The sequence below is a fragment of the Colius striatus genome, chromosome 4, assembly GCF_028858725.1.
Source record: "Colius striatus isolate bColStr4 chromosome 4, bColStr4.1.hap1, whole genome shotgun sequence".
Classification (NCBI taxonomy): Eukaryota; Metazoa; Chordata; class Aves; order Coliiformes; family Coliidae; genus Colius; species Colius striatus.
The window spans coordinates 93,675,493-93,696,089 of NC_084762.1; the positions used below are offsets into that span (position 1 = coordinate 93,675,493).

General features: G+C 47.2%; 1 protein-coding gene across 6 annotated transcripts in view; it reads right to left on the minus strand.

Annotated features, from left to right (window-relative positions):
* Positions 1-495: 495 nt before the first annotated feature.
* SLC45A4 (solute carrier family 45 member 4) overlaps positions 496-20,597 on the minus strand; it is a 69,580-nt gene continuing 49,478 nt past the window's right edge. For 5 of the 6 annotated variants that reach the window (XM_061994716.1, XM_061994712.1, XM_061994715.1 and 2 more), the window contains exons 3-9: positions 15,005-15,193; positions 11,782-11,961; positions 10,593-11,668; positions 9,564-9,663; positions 7,337-7,548; positions 5,742-6,079; positions 496-5,649 (exon numbers count right to left, since the gene is read on the minus strand). In XM_061994716.1, coding sequence (XP_061850700.1) covers positions 5,637-5,649; positions 5,742-6,079; positions 7,337-7,548; positions 9,564-9,663; positions 10,593-11,668; positions 11,782-11,961; positions 15,005-15,193 — 2,108 coding nt within the window. In that variant the 3' untranslated portion in view covers positions 496-5,636. The remainder of the gene's footprint in view (positions 5,650-5,741; positions 6,080-7,336; positions 7,549-9,563; positions 9,664-10,592; positions 11,669-11,781; positions 11,962-15,004; positions 15,194-20,597) is intronic. The other variant, XM_061994717.1, reaches the window with a different exon arrangement.

The following is a 20,597-nucleotide window of genomic DNA, read 5'->3' on the forward strand; positions in this document are numbered from 1 at the left end:
GAGGCACGATCCGTGCTCCCCGCTTGGTGCTGGGGAAAAAGCAGCTTGATAGCCCAAGCCAAAATTCAGATTTACTGGGTTTGTTTTCCCCTCTTCCTCAGCCTCAGGTGCAGTAAGAAAAGGGCACAGCTGAGCTGTGTTGAGGCAAAAAAGAAATCAACACCACGTGGGCATCGACTTCTCTGAGCTGCTGATGCTGAAGTGCCTTCGGGAGAAGTCACAGATCAAATCTGTCAAGTCAACTGCTGGAAATCAAAGCAGGACAGCTGAGCTCTTGATCGAGTGTCTGAGAACTGTAACACTTGGGGGGTTTTATCAGTTCCCATTTGATAGCAGCACTTCCAGAAAGAGGGATGAAGCCCTGGGAAGCAGCTGTGACTATTCTTTGCCTCATCCAGCATCAGCCCCGTGGGTGCCTCGTGGAAGGGCCACGACCCCTCTGCTCCCCACACCCTCTCCCTCCCCCCAAACCCCAGGGGAACAGCAGCCACCAGCTCGTACTGAAATGTTTATTAAGATGGAATTTCAGACCAACACACAATGGCTCGTGGAGTAGAATGTTCCTAAATCGATTTTGTTTTTCTTTTCTAGGCAGAAATGGAAAAGAAACCGAACCCCAATAACAACAATAACCAAGATGATACAAAAAAAAGAACAGAAAGTGCAGAACACAATAACCAAAGTTCTCATGCAACAAATCTCTTTTTGTTGTGGTTATTTCTCTTTAACCTTCAACCAGAAAATAAGCTCAACAGTGGAGAAATAAAAACCCACGCACACGTTACGCCTCTACACACTCAAACATTCGTCTGGGACATTACTCTTCTTTATCCCTTTTTCCTCATAAAACAACTGTTATGTGTTTAACACATGCTTATAAACATTGCTAAACTCAGCAAGAGCTAGTATAGTGCCCCAACTTAATAAGTTGATAAAAAAGTAGTTGTCATATGGCCAGTTCACAAAGGAACTAAATATTCTCTTCTCTTTGTTTTTTTTTTAATCGTGTTTTTTAAGTCATTTTTTGTCTCTGCTATGAGGTGCCTACATGCAGCTTGCTATTCATAACGAGGCATTTCAAAGAAGCTGGTCATTTGGCTACCAAAAGGGCTTAGTGTTCATGTTACATCAGAAAAAAACACCCCACCCCTGGTGATATTAGGGACTGCCAATTTGTTGAGAGAAAAGTCTGGGCTTGGTGGGGTTTTTCTGGGGGCTGTTTACTGCAGTGTGGTGATTGCTAAGGATGGCAGGGGTTGAATAAAGGGATGTCCAGTTTGGCTAAATGCACCCAGAGCTCTGCCACCAGCTTCAGAAGTGAAGGAGGAATGTGTGGGAGTGTGTCAAATGGAAGCGTGGCCTGGGCTCTGAGCAGCTCACGGGGCAGGTGGAAGCACCTTCATTTCAGCAGATTGCTCTGTGGGGAGGGGGAAGGGATTTGCCCCTCGTGCTCCCCGGGGCGAGGGGAGGTTGGGGGTAACAGGGGTGAGGAACCAAACCCAATCAAGAGGGGTTTGCCAGGAGATGATTTCCATGGCAATGAAAACCTGGAAACACGGGACTGAAAAGGCGACGGAGCCTTTCCCCAGGGTCTGGGGCTGCTGGGCCTGGGCAGCAGAGCAGCAGCAGCAGATCTCTGAGCCTCTGCTCACGGCTCCTTCTGGATGCAACATGAGAAACAGAAAACTTTGGGTAGCTCCACTTGTTGGAAACAACAATGACCATTTCTGACGCACTTTACAAACGTTCAGCTTTGTCGTTTAAGGAAGAAATAACAGCTTTAGAGGACTCTCTGTAACCATAAAAGTTTCTGCAAAGGAAAAAATAACATTTGGTATTTCTTCTACACAGTCATCAGTAACATTTCTGTGCAACATTTGGTGTCTCTTACATTTATTTGGCCTATTGAAAAGGAAAGGAGGAGGAAAACAGCTGCAACTAAACCCGACCTGTCTTTCACAACAGAGGCCGAAAGCTGCTACATGTGCTTGGAAACATCATGCAGGAGTTTCACTTATTCATTTCAATAGGATACACATTTCTAGCTGAGCTCGTCTGGCCTGGCACTGGGATGAGGGAAACCTGGAAGAACTCAGTTGAAAACATCGAGTGCGGTGACAACAAGCACACAAACCACCAAAGAGATTTTGGCCCGAGCAGTGTGTATATAAATGTATATACACACACACCTGAACCCCCCCCTCCAAGTCTCAGGGGCTGAAGGAGAGTGGGTGGCAGGGACTGAAGGATGCTGGGTGTATCAGGGAGCATGAACCCCCCTGGGGTTCACCGCCTTCCTCCTCCCTGCCGATCACCAACTCGCAGCTTTCCCTAACTGCTGACTGCCAGCGCTAGCAAACCACCACATTCCTGTCCTTAAAAGCTTGTTTAGGTAATAAATCTCCATGAAAATCATCAAACCAGCAGGAAGAGAAACATTCCTAAGAAATTATTGCTTCTGGACTCTGAAATTGCCATCCCCCAAGGGCACAGACCCCACCGGCCTCTTGCAAGAACCCGATGCTGCAAAGCCCACGCTCCGCCCTCCCGAGCTGAAGTGGGAGCTGGAGCTTCTCTGCTCTCACAGGGGATGTGCAACGCTTGAGAATGTGAATGACTGATGCTGCCTCATGTCCAAGGTGTTCCACACCACCAGAACACGATACAGAGCAACACAGAAGGAAATTGCTACACCTTAAGCCTCTGGTGGGAAAGGTCCAAAGAGATGGAGCACACGGGGTGAATCTGACCGTACATGAACACAGAGCAACAGGAGACTCTGCTGACTGGCACCAGGGAGAAAATAAAGCCCCTTCAGCCCTCTCTTCCTACAACAAACACAGAAAATCTTCCTACTTTTAATTACAACCAAAGTCATTTGGGTACCAGAAGGTAGGGGACACATAAAGAAAGAAATGAACTCTGCACCACACTACTGCTGCTCCCCTCGCTGGGTCTTCCTGGCAACACCACAAATCCTTCACCCCATTCCCAATGGAGAACCATTTCCTTCAGCATCACAGCTGGGTGTCACAGAGCTTCCTGCTACGTGTGGTTATGGGCTAACCGTGGGCACCAAACAGCGCTGGACACAACCCCAAACATGGATTTTAAGGTGAATTCTCAGCAATGAGGCCACAGCAACAGCTGGATGGGACAAAATCAGACCTGCCCTGCCTCTGATAGAAACCTTCTGGGTCTGAAATGCCTTTCCTCCCTCCTCACCCTCCCCCTGACTGAGAAAGCTGAATAAATGCACGTGAGCTCATCCTTTGAAATGCTTTCACATCCCCTCTGAGGAAGCTTCAACTTCACCTCCCTCTTCACAGCTATGCCTTGGTCAGCTCGATGAAGGAAAGCTCTGCTTACAAAAGTGTGACTGAAACACCCCTGAAGCTCCTGGGGAAAAGGGTCATTATGGCTGGCACCCCTCAGAAGATGCAGGATTTTAAGGTGTGGAAGAACCTTTCTAGAAACAGAGATTAAAATAAGGAGAACTTGACAGAGTTTGTTGAAGCAAAAGCAGAATCTTCAAGGAGCTTTAAAAAAGGAAAATCCTAAAGCCACTTTCAAGCTACCTAAGTGGGTGTGTATTTTACATGAATGCCAGTTATGGGGTGAAACACAACTCATCTCTGTTACCTAACGAGCATCACCAGAATACATTAAATGTAATTGAGATGATCAAATTCACGGCAGAAGTTGAGTGAAAGCATTTCTCACAACTGGTTTCTTCAACAACGCCTCTTATTCTTCAGTAGTACTATTCCCCTGCCTGAACACAGTTCACAGTATGTGCTCGAAATAATATTCACCTTAAAGAAAGAAAAATATGAAAGGAATCTGTTTTTCTCAAGACACTTGAAACAAAAACCCCTCCCTCCCCTCCCCATCCCCTAAGTCCTGTGTGACTACAGGTACTGGAGCGCTCGGCGATTTCGGCAGCCCGGAGCCAACGTTGTCAGCCTGGAGAGCAGAGGATGTGGGCACAGCTGAGAGCCCTCAGCTCAGCCAGCCACGTGTACCAGCAGGGATTTGCCAGCAGCACCAGCCAAGGCTGTGGGATAACTTCAAACACACCAGAACATCCATTGCTTAAATACATGGACGATTCAAGTAATTTATTCAAACCGGCTTTTCGTCTCGAAATAGGTCACTCTTCCTCTGACTGACTATATTGAAGCATGATTGACACATGCAGTTTAGTATGAGAAGTCTGAGGCAGCAGAAATCTTACAAGGGCTGGGGTTTGTCTGGGATGGGCTGCAGCCTGAGGTCCATGCGGGGGTGAGTGAACAGCATCACGAACGCTTCTGAGACGACCAACGCGAGTTCGGTTGCTAAAGTTTCTTTCAACGGCTGCTGGATCTCTGAGCTTTGGCTGCCCGTGGGCTGGGGGCACCCTGCCAGGATCCAAACTCTACTTGAAATCAGATTAGCAGGACTCTTTTGCAACTCTTCACAGAAAAATGTCTTTGCACTGCAGCTATGTCCTGAATCAAGGGAGGGGCGTGGAGGTTGTGCTGACGACACGGGTACAGCAGCTCCATGGAAGAGCTCCAGCCTGCAGTTCCTCCCAGCCCAGGGACTGGAACAGCACCACGTGCTAGTGGATTGAATTGTGAGGCCTAAAACCTGTTTCTGACAGATTTTCATACACCCAGACCATGCCCTAAGGTGACAGAGGTAGGCCTCTGGTTTACCTTGTACTGACACTGTGCCCTTCCCTTGGCTGCTGCTCCCGGCCAGGAGGTTAAAAGATCATTAAAAGTGCAATTAATCAGCGACTTCCTTACCCCATGAGACAGAACCCCAACAAAGCTGACCCCAGACACATCCCTTTCTCCATGGCAGCTTCACCCAGAGATGATCAGGTTGACATGCCAAGAACCCCCTTCCCCAAGTTCCCCAGCACGCAAAGCTCCTGGCTACAAACTGTCCCAGCGTATTCCAGCCACACAACCCAGCACGTGCAAGAAGAACCTGCCAGCGCTGGGCACCTCTCCCAGTTGCTTCTCCTTTCACCTAATCCTGCACCCAGAGCCACCCTGAACAGGCAGCAGACAGTGGGGGTTGTTGGGCTTAACAACTACAACGGATTCAGGGAGGTTTCTTGGAAACCACCTGTTGTTTTTTTTCTTGCAAGTCACTCCCAAATAAAAACCCTTCCGTAGCAATTGCACTAACAGAAACACCAAAGCTAAACCAAACAGTTAAGGAGCCCTAGCTGTCAGACCACTAACAACATGCTCGTGAGAGAAATGGATCGAGACGTGTCTTAAGTGTTTGATTCAGCTCTTACAGCAGCGAGATCTGAAAGGTCAGACAAAACAAACAGCGAGAGAGACCGTGAGTCAGCAGAGCTTCCATTGCCACTTAGTTCAAAGACAGCTGAAAACGTCATGTTTTTCTACCTGCTAATTGTATACACTGTGAGTCTCATGCAGATTAATAGAACTCAGTCGAAACCTAAATGTATTCTGGATAAAAAGAAGCGTTCAGCAGTGACGTTTCTACGTTGCAGAGAAAGCAATTAGCGAGGGAGCTACCTGCTCAACCCAGCGGGAAGGGCGACAGCCTCCTGCGCCGGACCTGCCTTTTCTCTTCTGTGGATTCAGCGACGAGGAGCGAGGATCCTAATCTGTTCTCCTGGGAAAAGGAACAAAAAAATAACCCCAAAAGTTCTTGCTCCTGCACCTGGGCTCCCTGGAATGTGGGTGAAGATGAGGTGCTGGTCTCACAGGGCCGACTCGCTGACCGGCTCCGCCGCCGCTCCTTTGCGCGTCAGCTTCAGCACCGGCGGCTTCTCCGCGCCCTCGGCTGCCTCGGGAGGCCCTTTCTGCTCTTCCTTTGGCTCTTCGTTGACTTCGGGGTAAATCACCAAGAAAGTAGCTGTCAGAAAGCCCAGGAAGGATCCCACAGATGCCACCATGGGGATGACTCGGACGGTGCCGACGGCGTCCACCACGCCGCCGAGCGCGGAGGCCACCAGGATCTGCGAGATGTAAACCTGGCACGAGAGGATGGCGCAGTCGATGCCAAAGCCTCGCTTCGAGTTCCCGGGGCTGTGGTGGATGTACTGCAAACCCAAGGCAGGAAACGTGTTAGGAGAGTAAAGAGGAGTCTGATGGTTATAAAAAGGAGTCCCCTTGCCAACCCCAGTGCAAAACTGTTAGAATAAATGATCCTCTGGCAGCTGGGAACTCAGGTGGAACCCTGCTGAAGAAGTGGACAGTTATCTGTGCTTTCCAGCACAGTCTGTCCCCTGCCTCTGCAAACTTCCAGCTGCACTTCCAGACATTTCAACATCTAAGACTGTGAAGAATCTGAGGAAGGCTAATGTAACACATCAGAAAGACAGTTACAATTAGAATCACAGAAGGGCAGGGTTGGAAGGGGCCTTTAGAGATCATCCAGTGCAACCCCCCCTGCAGAAGCAGGTCCCACGTAGACCAGGTCACACAGGAACGTGTCCAGGTGGGTTTGGAAACCTCCAGAGAAGGAGCCTCCACACCCTCCCTGGGCAGCCTGGGCCAGGGCTCCCTCACAGTGAAAGAGTTTTTCCTTATGTTTCAATGGAACTTTTTGTGTTCCAGTTTCTCTCTATTCCCCCTTGTCCTGTCAGTGGATACGACAGAAAAAAAGTGCTGTCCCAATCCACCATTTAGATACTTGTAAATATTAATGAGATCTCCCCTCAGTCTCCTCTTCTCCAGACTAAACAGCCCCAGTTCCCGCAGCCTTTCCTCGTATGAAAGATGTTCCAGTCCCCTGATCATCTTGGTGGCCCTGTGCTGGACTCTCTCCAGCACTTTCCTGTCCCTCTTGAGCTGAGGAGCCCAGCACTGGATACAGGACTCCAGATGAGGCCTCACCAGGGCAGAGTAGAGGGGGAGAAGAACCTCCCTTGACTTACTGCCCACACTCTTCTTGATGCATCCCAGGATCCCCTTCTTGGCCACAAGGGCACATTGCTGGCTCATGGTCAGTTTATTATCAACCAACACTCCCAGGTCTGTCTCTGCAGAGCTGCTCTCCAGAAGGTCAATCCCCAGTCTGCTCTAATAATTATTTCATCTCTGTACATCTACAATATGTACCCAAACCCTCTTGGACTGAAGCATGGGGTGAAGTAATTAGGACCTCACTGAGCCAGCTTGATGCTAATACCATGAGATTTAAGCAGCAGTTCTTGCTATTTACCACCAAGGATGACTGTGCTTTGGCACACAGGTATCTCAAATAATGGCATTTGACAAATCCATTTTGCCACTGTGATCTTCAGACAATCAGGAATGCTCTGCTTGGGTTACAATCCTCCAAGCTTTCCACATACCTCTTTAATGTCATGGTATTGTCCCAGAAGCGCGTAGGGGCAGTAGGAGATACTCATGGAGACTATTCCCATCGTGCTGATCATGATCATGGTGACGTACACGTTGGGGAACATGGCCATCACTGCAGTGCCCAGAGAAAATCCCAGCGTGCCCAGGATGTAGATCACTTTTATGCTAAGGTCATAGTTGTCCAAGTATTTCTGCAATAAGGCTGTGGAGATGAAGAATAAACCGTAAGCATGGGTTGACTCGGTGAAGTTTGATGGTATCGATGTGGCCAAGAGAGCTCGAGGGGCTGGAGTTCAGGTGTTGTGAGGGGTGGCTGAAGGAACTGGGGGTGATTAGTCTGGCGAAGAGGAAGCTGAGGGGAGACATGATCACCCTCTGCAGCTCCAGTGGTAAGGTGAGGGTTGGTCTCTTCTCCCAAGTAACTAGGGATAGGATGAGCTAGAACATCGGAGGTCCCAAAGAAACACAAGGAAAAACTTCTTCCCTGTTGAGGTGAGGGAGCACTGGCAGGGGCTGCCCTGATGGGCTGTGGAGTCTCCTCTGGAGACATTCCAACCCAGCTGGATGAGTCCCTGTGTGCCCTACTCTAGGTGGTGCTGCTCTGGCAGTGGGGTTGCACTGGATGAGCTTTCCAGGTCCCTTCCATCCCTTAAGATTCTGTGACTCTGTGGCAAGAGGAAAAGGCCTCAAGTTGCCCCAGGAAAGGCTTAGACTTGAGATTACAGAGTTACAGAATAGTGTGGGTTGGAAGGGACCTCTAGAAATCATGCAGTCCAGCCCTCTGCAAAAGTAGGTTTCCCTAGATCAGGTCACACAGGAACGTGTCCAGGTGGGTTTGAAAACCTCCAGAGAAGGAGCCTCCACACCCTCCCTGGGCAGGCTGGGCCAGGGCTCCTCACCTGAACAGTAAAGAAGTCTTTCCTTAAGATTAGGAAAAATTTCCTCTCTGATAGGCCTGTCCCAGTCTGCCCAGGGCAGTGGTGGAATCCCCATCCCTGGAGGGATTCCAAGGCCGTGTATCTGCGGGGCTGAGGGACATGGTCTGGTGGTGGCTGTGGCAGTGCTGGGGGAACAGTTGGACTCAGTCACCTTAAAAGTCTTTTCCAACCTCAATGATTCTGTGATCCTGAGATGCTCTGTGTAGGATGTGGATGCTCACTGCATATCTGGCTTGTCTTTGTAGCATAGCTCAGCCCTCACTGGGAAAAGGGCTACAGAAACCAGGGAACAAGTGAGCTCAGACACTGGCCTAAACTGTGCTACCAAGTCTGAGACAGAACAAAATGCTTTGAAGCTCAAACATATTGTGGTCCACACAGTCTATTTATTGATGTTGCCTAGTTATTAACTTTATCAATGCAGGTGCACTCTGAGCACAGAGGAGACTCTGTTTCCAAGGCAAGCACAGTTGCTGAACAAACTGATTGGATAATTGATGTTTAGAGCCACATGTCAGCCTCTGTTCAGAACCAAGCTGCCCACCTGAACATCAGTTTGACATGTCTCAACAGAGAGGCAGCCCCCACGACACTGATCCCTGCAGATGTGCTGCAAAAGCTCTTGGTTTCAGAGTCTGTATCCCAAGCCTGAATTGTCTGTAGTTGGTTTATCTCTTATGTTTTTAAAAAGTCTTTGCAAAAACCCTCTGACATATGCTGGACCCTTCCAGTGAGTATATTTTTAGTTTCCTGATGAGTAACTAAATGCCATTTGATCTCCTTTGGTATTATTTTGTGCTTTATGCCTCTTACCCAATCTGTTCCTATTTCCACCTCTACAGTCAGAGGAATTTTTTAACATTGATTCTTAAAGAAGCTCTCCCCTTGTGACCATGTGGAATGCTTTTCCAGAACATTCCTCACCCCAAACAAGGAGAGCAATGCTGTGATTCTGCCATAAGAACTGAACCAAAACTACTTGCAAATCCAAAATCACAGAATGATGATCCAATCCCAGGATGCCATTGGCCTTCTTGGCCATGAGGGCACGTTGCTGGCTCATGGTTAGTTTATTACCAACCAGCACTCCCAGGTCTCTCTCCGCAGAGCTGCTCTCCAGCAGTTTGACCCCCAGCCTGTGCTGGTGCATGGGATTGTTCCTTCCCAAGTGCAGGACTCTGCACTTGTCCTTGTTGAACCTCATGAGATTCCTCTCTGCCCAATTCTCAAATACATATACGAGGTGCATTCTACTGTTGGATTGTGGGGAATCTCTTACCTGAACAAACAGCAGCAGTAGCAGCATAAATTACCAGTCCCCAGCATCCCATCTGAACCCCAGCGTTGTAGGCGTGTAACTCGGTTGAGTTCGAAGGGGCCTGAAACAAACACAAAGGCAAAGCTGGCTTCTTGTATGAACACATCTCAGAAATGAGTAAGACTGCGGGACGATCTCAGTTTTGGGCCCCTCTCTACAAGAAGGACACTGAGGTGCTGGAGAGGATCCAGAGGCAGCTATCAAGCTAGGAAAGGATTTGGAGAACATGTTAGATGAGGAACAGCTGAGGGATCTGGGGCTGTTGAGTCTGGAGAAGAGAAGGTTCAGGGGAGACCTTCTCACTCTCTACAACTACCTGAAAGGAAGCTGTAGCCAGGTGGGGGTGGGTCTGTTGTCCCCAGTAACAAGCAATAGAACAAAGAGGAAATGGCCTCAAGTTGTGCCAGAGGAGGTTCAGGCTGGATGTGAGGAGGAATTTCTTTGCTGCCAGGGTTGTCAGGCATTGGAATGGGCTGCCCAGGGAGGTGCTGGAGTCACCTTCCCTGGAGGGGTGTCGTTGCTATGTAGGTGTTGCACTGAGAGCAATGGGTTGCTACACCTACAACATATGGCTGAGACAGAGGCTGCACTCCCTGAGCTTAAAGGTCTCTTCCAGCTGAAATGATTCTATGATTAAATCTTGTAAGTATTTAACAGGTGTTTGTCAAGAGGATGGGGAGACACTTTTTTCTGTTGTCTCCAGTGACAGGACAAGGAGTAATGGGCCTAAGCTGGAACACAAAAAGTTCCACTTAAAGCATAAGGAACAACTTCTTTCCTGTTGAGGTGAGGAGCCCTGGCCCAGGCTGCCCAGGGAGGGTGTGGAGGCTCCTCTGGAGGTTTCCAAACCCACCTGGACACGTTCAAACACCCGCTGATCGAGGGGAACCTGCTTTAGCAGGGAACTTGGGCTGGGTGACCTCTGGAGGTCCCTTCCAACCCCTCCCATTCTGTGATAAGCAGTTCTGCCCAGGGTAACCTTTCCCTCACCTTTGGGTCTCCCTGAAAGATGACCTGTCCCATGAAATCCGTATAGAACACAGCTTCAGCAATGATGGAAAACCACGTCAAGAGGTGACAGACGCACAGTCTCAGCAGCTCCTTCGGCATCTTGAGCATGGACAGCCACAGGAGCCTGACGGTGGTTTCGGTTTCGCCCTCCTCGCTCTCGGTGTCGCCGCTGGAGTTGGTGGCGCCGCTCTGGTTGCGGTGCCTGTAGCGCTGCCGCTGCCGTTTCTGCATGTCGTAGATGTCGTTCATGCTGCGCGAGGATTTGATGAGCACGATGGCGTTGGCGCGCCGGAAGCGGTAGCAGTGGGAGCCGATTTTGCCGTAGTAGGAGAAGGTGTAAGACGGCTGCCGGTAGAACATGTGCCTCCGCCTCCGCATGGAGTTGGAGGTGCTGGATTGCTTCATGCCTATCCTGGCGTGCCCGTTGAGGAACTCTTTTGGGAGGGAGCCGTTGGCGTTCGGGGCTTTGTCTTTGTTTAAGCGATTATCGAGCAACATTTCCTCTTCTTTCTCGCTGTCCCTGAGGAAAGCGGACAGGTGGTTGAGTTTGGATTTCATGATCTCCTGGCTGGTGTTGTGGGGAGTGTTTGGATACGAAGAGTCCTGGAAGATGGAGGGTTCGATGTCGTGCAGGAAAAGCAGCTCCGATTCCATCTCCAACGTCGCATCGGGCATGTGCAGAACTGAGTCGCTCTTGCTTCTCACGATGTTCACCTCGAGGAACTCCAAGTTGAGGTCATGCTCTGACTGAACCTCGTCGTGGAACATGGAGGCGCCATACGGCTCCTCCTCGCTGATCACATTCAGTCGGTTCAGAGGGGGGACACTGCTGCTGAATTTGACGCTGGAAAGGGTGTCTCCTTCGTCACCGATCCTGTCCTGCTGAGGGTTGTATTGCTCTTCTTCAATGCTAAAAAGGTGGAGAGCAACTGAGACAGAAAAAATAATGGCTGCAAAGAAGAAAAGGACTTGCTCTTGAGACTTAAAAATACCCCCCAAGAAGGTCTGTGTCCAGTCCAGCCCTCCTAACATATAACCGATCGCTCCTCCGAGACCTGTGGAAGAGAAAAACGGATGAGAAGCGAGTTCAGCTAAAACCAATTCAGTCACAATTTGGTCATCAGGAGGATGTGACAGCCGCCAAAAGCGTGGCAGCATAACTCCATACCGGCTGAAAAGGCGTGGATGTTAAGGGCCATGTCTTGCTCTTCACTGTCCACCACATCCAGCAAGTAAGCCCGAATGGGCCCTTCGGTTGCATCAGCGCAGAAGTCCAGCACCACAACACCCAGCACCGTGAGAACTATACCAATGGGCTGCTTGTCCGGGACATCGCCGATAGCCAGACCTGAGGGACAACGGGAGAGGGACCTGAGCAGCTCAGACAACAAGGGAAAACCACTGAGAGCAAGGATAAGAGCAAGCTGGTGGACACACTTAGTGGAAAAATTCCTTTACAGAACAAAACGCCAATTTCAGCTCTTGGCACGCTTTCGCGTGTGGTCGGGGCACAGATTGTCTCTTTGCATTTTTAAGACTGACATTTGGTTTTCAAAACGTTATTTTTCATCTATCCCTTAAACCTCTGAGGGCACTGGGGATTATTTCCTGCTTCTCACATGTGGGTTTTTTTGCCTTCAAACGCCGAAGGCTGTTTTCACAAAAGACAGCCATGGTGAGAGGAGAGCATCCAAAAGCAAAATGCCATGCCTGATGACAGATGAGAGTGAAACGTAACCCCTTCACCTCTCTCTTGGCTTTTCTTAAATGTTTATGTATCCTACATCGCTTTTCTAAGCAAAACTTGGAAGGATGAAGCGACACGGAGGTTATTTTGCATTGCAAAAAGCATCAGGCAGCTTCTGTTGATAGCAAGGGATGAAATGCTTTTGTCTGCAGAGCAGAAAGGCAGCCTTAGCAGATAGCTGGAGAATTTGTCATCAGATGAGACACGAACAAAAGCGTGAATTACTCGGATCAGAGGGATGTAGAAGTTACACATGCAAGGCTCTGATAAAACCATTAGCGTAACTGATCATTGATGAAAACGACTGTGGAAAGAGATGAACTGGGCTAAGCCACCAAAAATCATCTAATGCTCAAGTGCTACAGTTCCTGCATATACAATCCTCATTTATACCAAACCCTCTCCCTACTAAGGAAGTTTATATGTGTTCCACGCTCGGCTGAACCTTACAGCAGAAAGCAAACACCAGTGGTGGCAGTGCTTTGGATGTGGTGGAAGTCTGAACAGTGCATGTAGGGGAGAGAATGAGAGTTGAGTAAGATCCATACACAGCTTTTCTTCCAGGGATGTGGTTGTGTTACTATTAGGATTAGCAGTCTCCTTTTCTTATCATGTTCCTGTGCTTTTTGTTTCACTCCCTACAACTTTTACTGCCAGAGGCCAGGTTATGAGAAAGGGTAGGATACAATGACCACTGCAGTTTCTGCAGCATCAAATTGAAATGAAGATTGCAAGCCACTAGAGGCCAAGGATGCACACATAAAATGGGAAGAAGAAAGACAATGAAGTGCTGGAAGGGGCTGATCAGATGGGTTGTGGAGTTTCCTTCTCTGGGGACATTCCAAACTCATCTGGATGAGTTCCTGTGTGACCTACTCTAGGTGGTCCTGCTCTGGCAGGGGGGTTGGACTGGATGAGCTTTTGAGGTCTCTTCCAACCACGATTGATTCTGGCTCCATCTAGAAGAACACCTGGTTACAAATGAGACCTTTTCCTGCAAGGCACCAGACACCCTGTTTTGCAAGGGACTGGTAAATGATGCCTTTTTCTCTCTGGAAACTGACACAAGCCACCATTTCAAAAACTTCAGTTAATGACAGACTAATATTGCTTTATCACCTGCTCTAAACAGTAAGATGCTGTCTTATGCTGATATGAAGTGAATGTTAGTGGCAAATCTCTTATCTTCTAGCAGGGAGCAGGTCTAGAGAAGACCATGGAACAGCTCTCACTTCAGTTTGCCTCAGTGTCCCCCAGGAGAGGCCCAGAAGTGCTGTTTAAAACGCTTTGCAGAAGCAAAGCCACAACCATGGCCCCGGAAGGGATGCATAAAGCACACAGCTCACTTTCACGGTGCATCACAACAACCTCTCTGTTTTCAAGAAGTTTCATTGCAGGGAAGTACCACTGCAGCACCTGGAAAGCACAGGTTTTTTAGAAGGCAATGCAACAGGCTGTGATGCTGTGCAACAAAGAATTAGAGAAGGATTGGAGGTGATGTTTGGTGCTGATTTATTAGAAGGTGAGCTGCTTCAAAATAAGCTTATAAACTATGTATGAGGTTTGCTTGCCGGTACCAGGGACTACTGACCTAAACTACTGTGTGGATATAAGAGCTTCCTACCAATTAAAACCTTGTAAGAGGGCTGCAGTCTAACACCTTGCACACATCTGGAGGAGGAGAAGTCTTGGCGACACAAGAACAAAGTACAATTGATACCATCTGGCAGCAATTCAAATAATTCATATCTATCACTTAGGTAAATTAAAGAAGCATATGCTAAATGTCATTCATCTGAACAGTTTGTCCACTGCAGCCTGCAGGAAAGTGAAAACCATCGTATGGCATCCCAACGTGGCTTTAAAAAGCAGACAAGCTGAGCCAAGGTAACGTTTCACTCACTTCCCTCAATTAGCAAAACTTCTTCACAATAGAGCTGCACCTAACCCACAAAGAAAAAAATAGAACCAAGAGGATATTGTTAGGTGCTAAGTTCCTTTCATTTGCATCAGTACCATGATGTAAACATTTCCCCAAATGTACTTGCTGTCACCTCTCCTGCACTAAATTTACAAAGAGATTGTAGATTAAGTCCTGTATGAAACTGTGTTCAAGGGAAACTATTTTTACCAGCTTTGATGGGGGCTCGGGAAGAATTATTTTCCCACATAGTTTTTGATAAACAAATATTAACTGTGTTCTGGACTTTTTCAATACCAGGTCTAAGAAAAGCACAAGAAAAAGTGAAAAGATAATTTTTGAAATAAGGCTGGAAACAGGATGTGTTGCCAGATATGCATTAAAGGGAAAATGGATCACAACAGGAAACATTTCCCTGTGAACAGGTTGCTACAGTTTTCCCATGTCAAGGATCGACCAAATTGGTCTCAGTGACTGCAAACATTATGCTGGCAACCATTGTATTAGTAACTCTGTATGACCAACTGTGATTGCACAGCTTAGCACAGCTCCCTGACTTCTGAATCAGAAGAAACCCATGCAAGATGGAGAGCTGGGAAAGCGGCGTTGCAGACATTTCGAACCGTTTCAACACTCAAGTTAAATCAACAGCATCTTGGTATCTTCCTACATCAAAACCTTAAAGCAGGAGATATATACACAGGTGATTCCCTCATTATTTACCTATAACAGAACCATTAAGGAAAAGTGCAACTCCAAAGAGGACACCAATGCAGAGAGCAAGAATAAAAGGCCGCCGGCGGCCCCAGCTCAGTGTGCAGCGGTCACTAGCCGAACCTATAAGCGGAGTGAAGATCAAGCCCAGGATAGGGCTGAGGAACCAAGTGAGGCTGTAGTATTGTTCAGGAAGACCTAAAACAAAGACAAAAATGATTTACAGGTTATGTGGTACACACCAAACATTTCAACTTTACACATGACAGTTTGTTATTACCTTTGAAAGCTGTAAATTGATCAGTAATTTACCCCCAGTAAATTCTCTCCCAAATGAATGACCCAGGTAGGATTTATTATCAATGTCTAAAAAAATAGCTGAGGAACACACAGATAATTTATCTTGCTGGTACTTGAGCAGTAACATGGCAACAATAGATAATATTTAAGCTATTGAAAGACAAGTTAAAATGAAAAGATCTAACAGGGGAATCACCAGCCTAGATTAGTCAACAGTGTCCAAAAAAAGCACATTTCTTTCTCAGTTTTGCTGAGTGTGCTGAGTTTCTTTGGATGAGAAGCACAAGTATGCTGAGTTATGAAACTGAAGAGAGGATAATCAAAGGAAAAGCATTTCTTCATTAACCCCTAGAGAAATCGCTACCATCCTGGCTTTTCCTTCGGCACTGAGGCGACTGTTCACAGGATCAGCTGGAAACAAATCGGATTTATTATGTACAATTAACCTAGGGGGGGAAAAAAAACCCCAAACGACCCGAACTTGTTATAAATAACAGTTTGTGGAGAAGGGAAGAAAAGCTCTGTGCTCTGCAGCTCCCCAGCCTGCAGCGATGGCCTGCAGGTGGCAGGCTGGCCCAGCAGAGCAGTGGCCCTCCGTGCTGGGACATCTGCCTCCCTCTCGGGTTATCAGCAGAGGGCAGGTAACCGCTTTAACGTGTTTCTTAGCCAAGTACTAAAAACAAAACAATCGATTTCTTGCAGTCTAACCGATGCCAAGACTGAAAAACTCCGTGTTTTTACCCTAGGAAGGAAACCCATTCATCATTCAAACCCCTCTATGATGAGTGGGAGCACTGTCGGGCTTTCGCTGTCAAGATCCACCTTGTGCTCCTTGCTCAGCATGCTGAAGCATCCCTTACCAAGCAGGATTACACCAATCCCTGTTCAAAATAGCCCGTGCTGCAAATTTGGAAGTCTAATCTCCTGCTGTTTGAAGTACCATCAAATCTTGACTAACGGTGCTGACTTCTTCCATGTGATCAACCAGATTTTCCTGGGACTGTTGTGTACTCTTCCTCTGCATCACCACAAAGAAACAATTTTACAACTCCTTACCGAGTTTAAAACCTCTTGTTCAAGAAGCCATAGCTGTTAGCACCAGCTTCTCTTGATGAGCATCATCCTAATCACAGGAGTAAGTCAGCAAGCCAAGTAATTCAAACAAAAGTGTGGGGAAAGCCGCCACCTCTCTGGGCTTTTAACATTCTCTTAAACTTCAACAGCCTTCCCAAGCACACAAACAGGTTCAGGCACTGCATGTCCAACTGGCACCTCACCTGCTCCAGGATGCTAATGCTTAACAAAACTAAGGTTTGGAAAGAGGAAAGATTTAATTCAAGGGATGCAAAACTAAATGGTAAACGATTCATTTAGCGGGGAATGATTTTCCTGCAGGACACAGAAGAAATGGCAATGTGTAAATGCTTATTCCATTTTGCCTCCTCAGAGGTTGCTATTGTGTGATGCCAAGTCACTGCAGTGAGTCTGTTTGAGTTAGAAGCTGTAGATCAACCCACATCATGGCTCTTTGTGGTTGCTATTGCCAACAAGTGCAGTAATTTGCTGTAGTGTCACTGCAAGAGGGCTGTATGTTGAGAACCACAGTTTCCTTTGTGAATTATGTTGTGACTTGTGAATTATGAGCTGAGACATCTCGATGGAGCTCATCCGTCAGTAAACACTTGAGAGACGTTGGGTTTTGCAGTAAATCACACAGTTGCTTTAAATAAGCAGAGGGAATGAAGGCCAGCCAGAGCTCTGTTACTGGCATTACAAACACCATCCTATCTTACACGAATAAACAACCTTAAATAAACAGATGTAAGGGAAAGAGATACCTTTAAGAGACTGTCTTTTAATATCCCAACATCCATCGAGACAGCCAACTCGTTTTAATGGCGACTATGAACAGAAACAACACTAGTACAGCAGGGCCAAGCAACAGGACAGGGACACTGGGGACTTGCATAGCTCAGTGTCCCTGTGTCCTTGTGGCTATCACTTCATCTGCCTCCAGTCTACAAAAGCTGTATCCAAACTGCAACAAAAAAAAGTTCTGGAAAGACCTAATGCATTTGAAATGATGACTCTGCAGAGAATGAAAACTTGTTTACAAGTGTTTTTCCTTCAACTGTAAGAACTGCACATTTCTAAATTGGAAAAGTAGGTATTTTTTAATGCTTTACAGCCACAGAGAACCAACTGTCAGAAAGATGTCCTAAGATTATTAAAAAACCCAGTGATTTTTACTGCCAGCATTACGTGGGCTTCAGAACTTTCAAGGTCAGCTTGCATGTAATAATCAAAATCAGATTAAAGCCCACATTCTGGTTTGATTTAAGAAACCATGGGGCTTTGCCCAACCTCTGTTACACGCCTACAATTCGGGAGGCCGTATCTGTCCATGGATGATGAGTCACAGGGGAAAGATTGAACTGCTTTCTTGAGAAGGCTTTATTGTCACCGATTGAAAAGGGCACTAAGTATTATAAATAAAAGCTTGGATCCAAATAGTTACATTGAAAATGGCTTAGTCTGCAAAAGACACCAATCTCGGTGACTTCAGGAGGGAGCTAAGGATGTAGCTTTTATGGAAGAGTAACAAGGATACTTAAACACCCAAGGACATTATGTTTGGAAATCCCTTTTTTAGACAAAACTTTGGGTTTTTTTATTATTGAACTACTCTTTAGCAGCCAAAATCTCCATCTTCAGCAAAAGAGGCCATGACAAAAATCGATAACAGGAATTAATAACCCCAAGCCAAGAAAAATGGAAGAACTTCTACAAAGCTTTCAGTGCTCCTCCAAGTAAACAGGAAAGGGATAACTTTCAAGTGAAACACGAGCAGTTCCCACAGATTGTATAATGGTAGGAACCATCATCATGAGCACAACCTGCTTGTTCTCTTGCTGGAGAAGTCACGGTGTAGGACCACTTCTGTAACCTAAGAGGCAGGGCTCTCATGAATTGCCTTCCAAGTGTAAGCTATCAGTTTATAAAATCACCATATGCCTTTTATATACAATTATGCCCAATTCCAAATAGTTATCATTTATGAAGGGAATGTGTATGACTTTTCTTTACTCTAAGTATGTAAACTGTGATACAGCCACATCAGAATTTAGTTGGATACTCAAGTGGAAAACTACTGGAGTGGGGTTAGAGAAGATTTCTGGCGTGAAGCTGGTGCACGCGCAAGTTCGAGTAAAAAAACACAGGAAAAATCAGTTTGCTGGTAGAATTCCTTCCTGAACCTGCCTGATGGATAGCAGACCCCTCACCTGAACAACATGCAGGCATACAAACAGAACAATCATTTTAGCAATGGGTAGCAATGTCAGTTACCCAAAGCTTCCTTTGGCATTCGCTTTCTGTATCTTAAACTTGAGATGTGTCATTGGTAAGCCGTAGTCTACCCAGTCCACCAAACTTTGAGAGACAACAGTTCAGGTGCTTAGAGGGACCCTCTCTCGATTTGTCATCTCTGATGTCTGCACTCAGCAACTGTTGCTGGAAAGTCAAGACTTTTGTAAAGCTCACAGGAATGTAAGACAATGAGTCTTTCAGGAAAGAGCTTTTTGAAGCAGTGAGTGCAACCTCCGTTGTCCCATGAAGTGAGGCTTCAGAATGTACCTTGCAGATGTTCTTCATAAAAGCCACATTTCATGCTGGCAGTGTCTACACAACCTTTAGCATTTCAACAACAGGTTTGCTTTAGTATTTGATGTTTTAATCACAAAGTTTCAGACAGACAAGGAGAATCCTGCCTGGGAATGACGAGGAGCCAACCAAGAGCTAATGGGTCAGGACTAAAGGGAGGGCTGGGGCAGGTGATCATAACTTCCATCTCTATGTGACTGGCAGGGGAGCCAATAAGGAGAGGTGTTATGCTGGACCTTGTTCTCACCAACAAAGAGGGGCTGGAGGGGAATGTGAAGCTCAAGGGCGGATTTGGCTGCAGTGACCATGAATTTATGGAGCTCAAGATCCTCGGGGCAGTGAGACAAGTGCACAGGAAGCTCACTACCCTGGACTTCAAGAGAGCAGGCTTTGGCCTCCTCAGGGATCTGCTTGGTAGAGTACCATGGGATAAAAGCCTCGAGGAAAAAAGGGCCCAAGAAAGCTAGTTGACTTTCAAGGATCATCTCCTTCAAGCTCAGGAGCAATGCATCCCACCAAAGAGGAAACTGGGCAAAGAAGCCAGGAAGCTTCCATGATGAACAAAGAGCTCCTGGACAAACTCCAACACCAAAATGAAGCCTACAGAGGGTGGAAACAAAGTCAAGTGGCCTGAGAGGAATACAGAGGAATTGTCTGAGCAGCTGAGGACCAGGTTAGGAACTATATCAAGGGCTAGACCAAGAATTTGTGGGCCCTCTCCAGAAGGAAAGAGGAGACCTGGTTACTTGGGACATGGAGAAGACTAAGTTATTCAATGGCTTTTTTACGTCAGACTTCAGCAGCAAGGGCTCCAGCCGTACTACCCAAGTCACAGAAGGTAAAGGCAGAACGAAGAACCACCCACCAAAGGAGAAGACTGGGTTCAAGATCATCTAAGGAATCCAAATGTGCACAAATCCATAGCACCTGATGAGATGCATCCATGAGTCCTGAGGGAACTGGGGGATGAAGTGTTTAAGCAACTACCCATCATATTTGAGAAGTCATGGTGGTCTGGTGAAGTTCCCACTGACTGGAAAAAGGAAAACAACCCTATCTTTGAAAAAGGAAAAAAGACCTGAGGAACTACAGGCCAGTCAGTGTCCCCTGTGCCCAACAAGATCATGGAACAGATCCTCCTGGACACTATGCTAAGGCATGGAAAATTAGGAGGTGACTGGTGAGTGCCCACATGGTTTCACAAAGAGCCAGCTGTGCCTGACAAATCTGGTGGCTTTCTATAATGGGTTACAGCACTGGTGGACAAGGGGAGGATGACTGATGTCATCTACTTGCACTACTGCAAAGCATTTGATGCTTTCCCAAATTACATCCTTGCCTCTAAATTGAGACAAGGGTTTGACACACAGACCACTTGTTGGATAAGGAACTGGTTGGACTGGCACACTCAAAAGAGTTGTGGTCAACGGCTCAATGTCCCAGTGGACAACAGTGACGAGTGGTGTTCCTCAGGGCTTGGTATTAAGAGCTTTGTTGGTGACATGGACAGTGGGAGTGAGTGCACCCTCAGCAAGTTTGCCAATGACACCAAGCTGTGTGGTGCAGTCGACATGCTGAAGGGAAGGGATGGCATCCAGAGGGACCTGCACAGGCTTGAGGTGGGCTTGTGTCAGCCTCA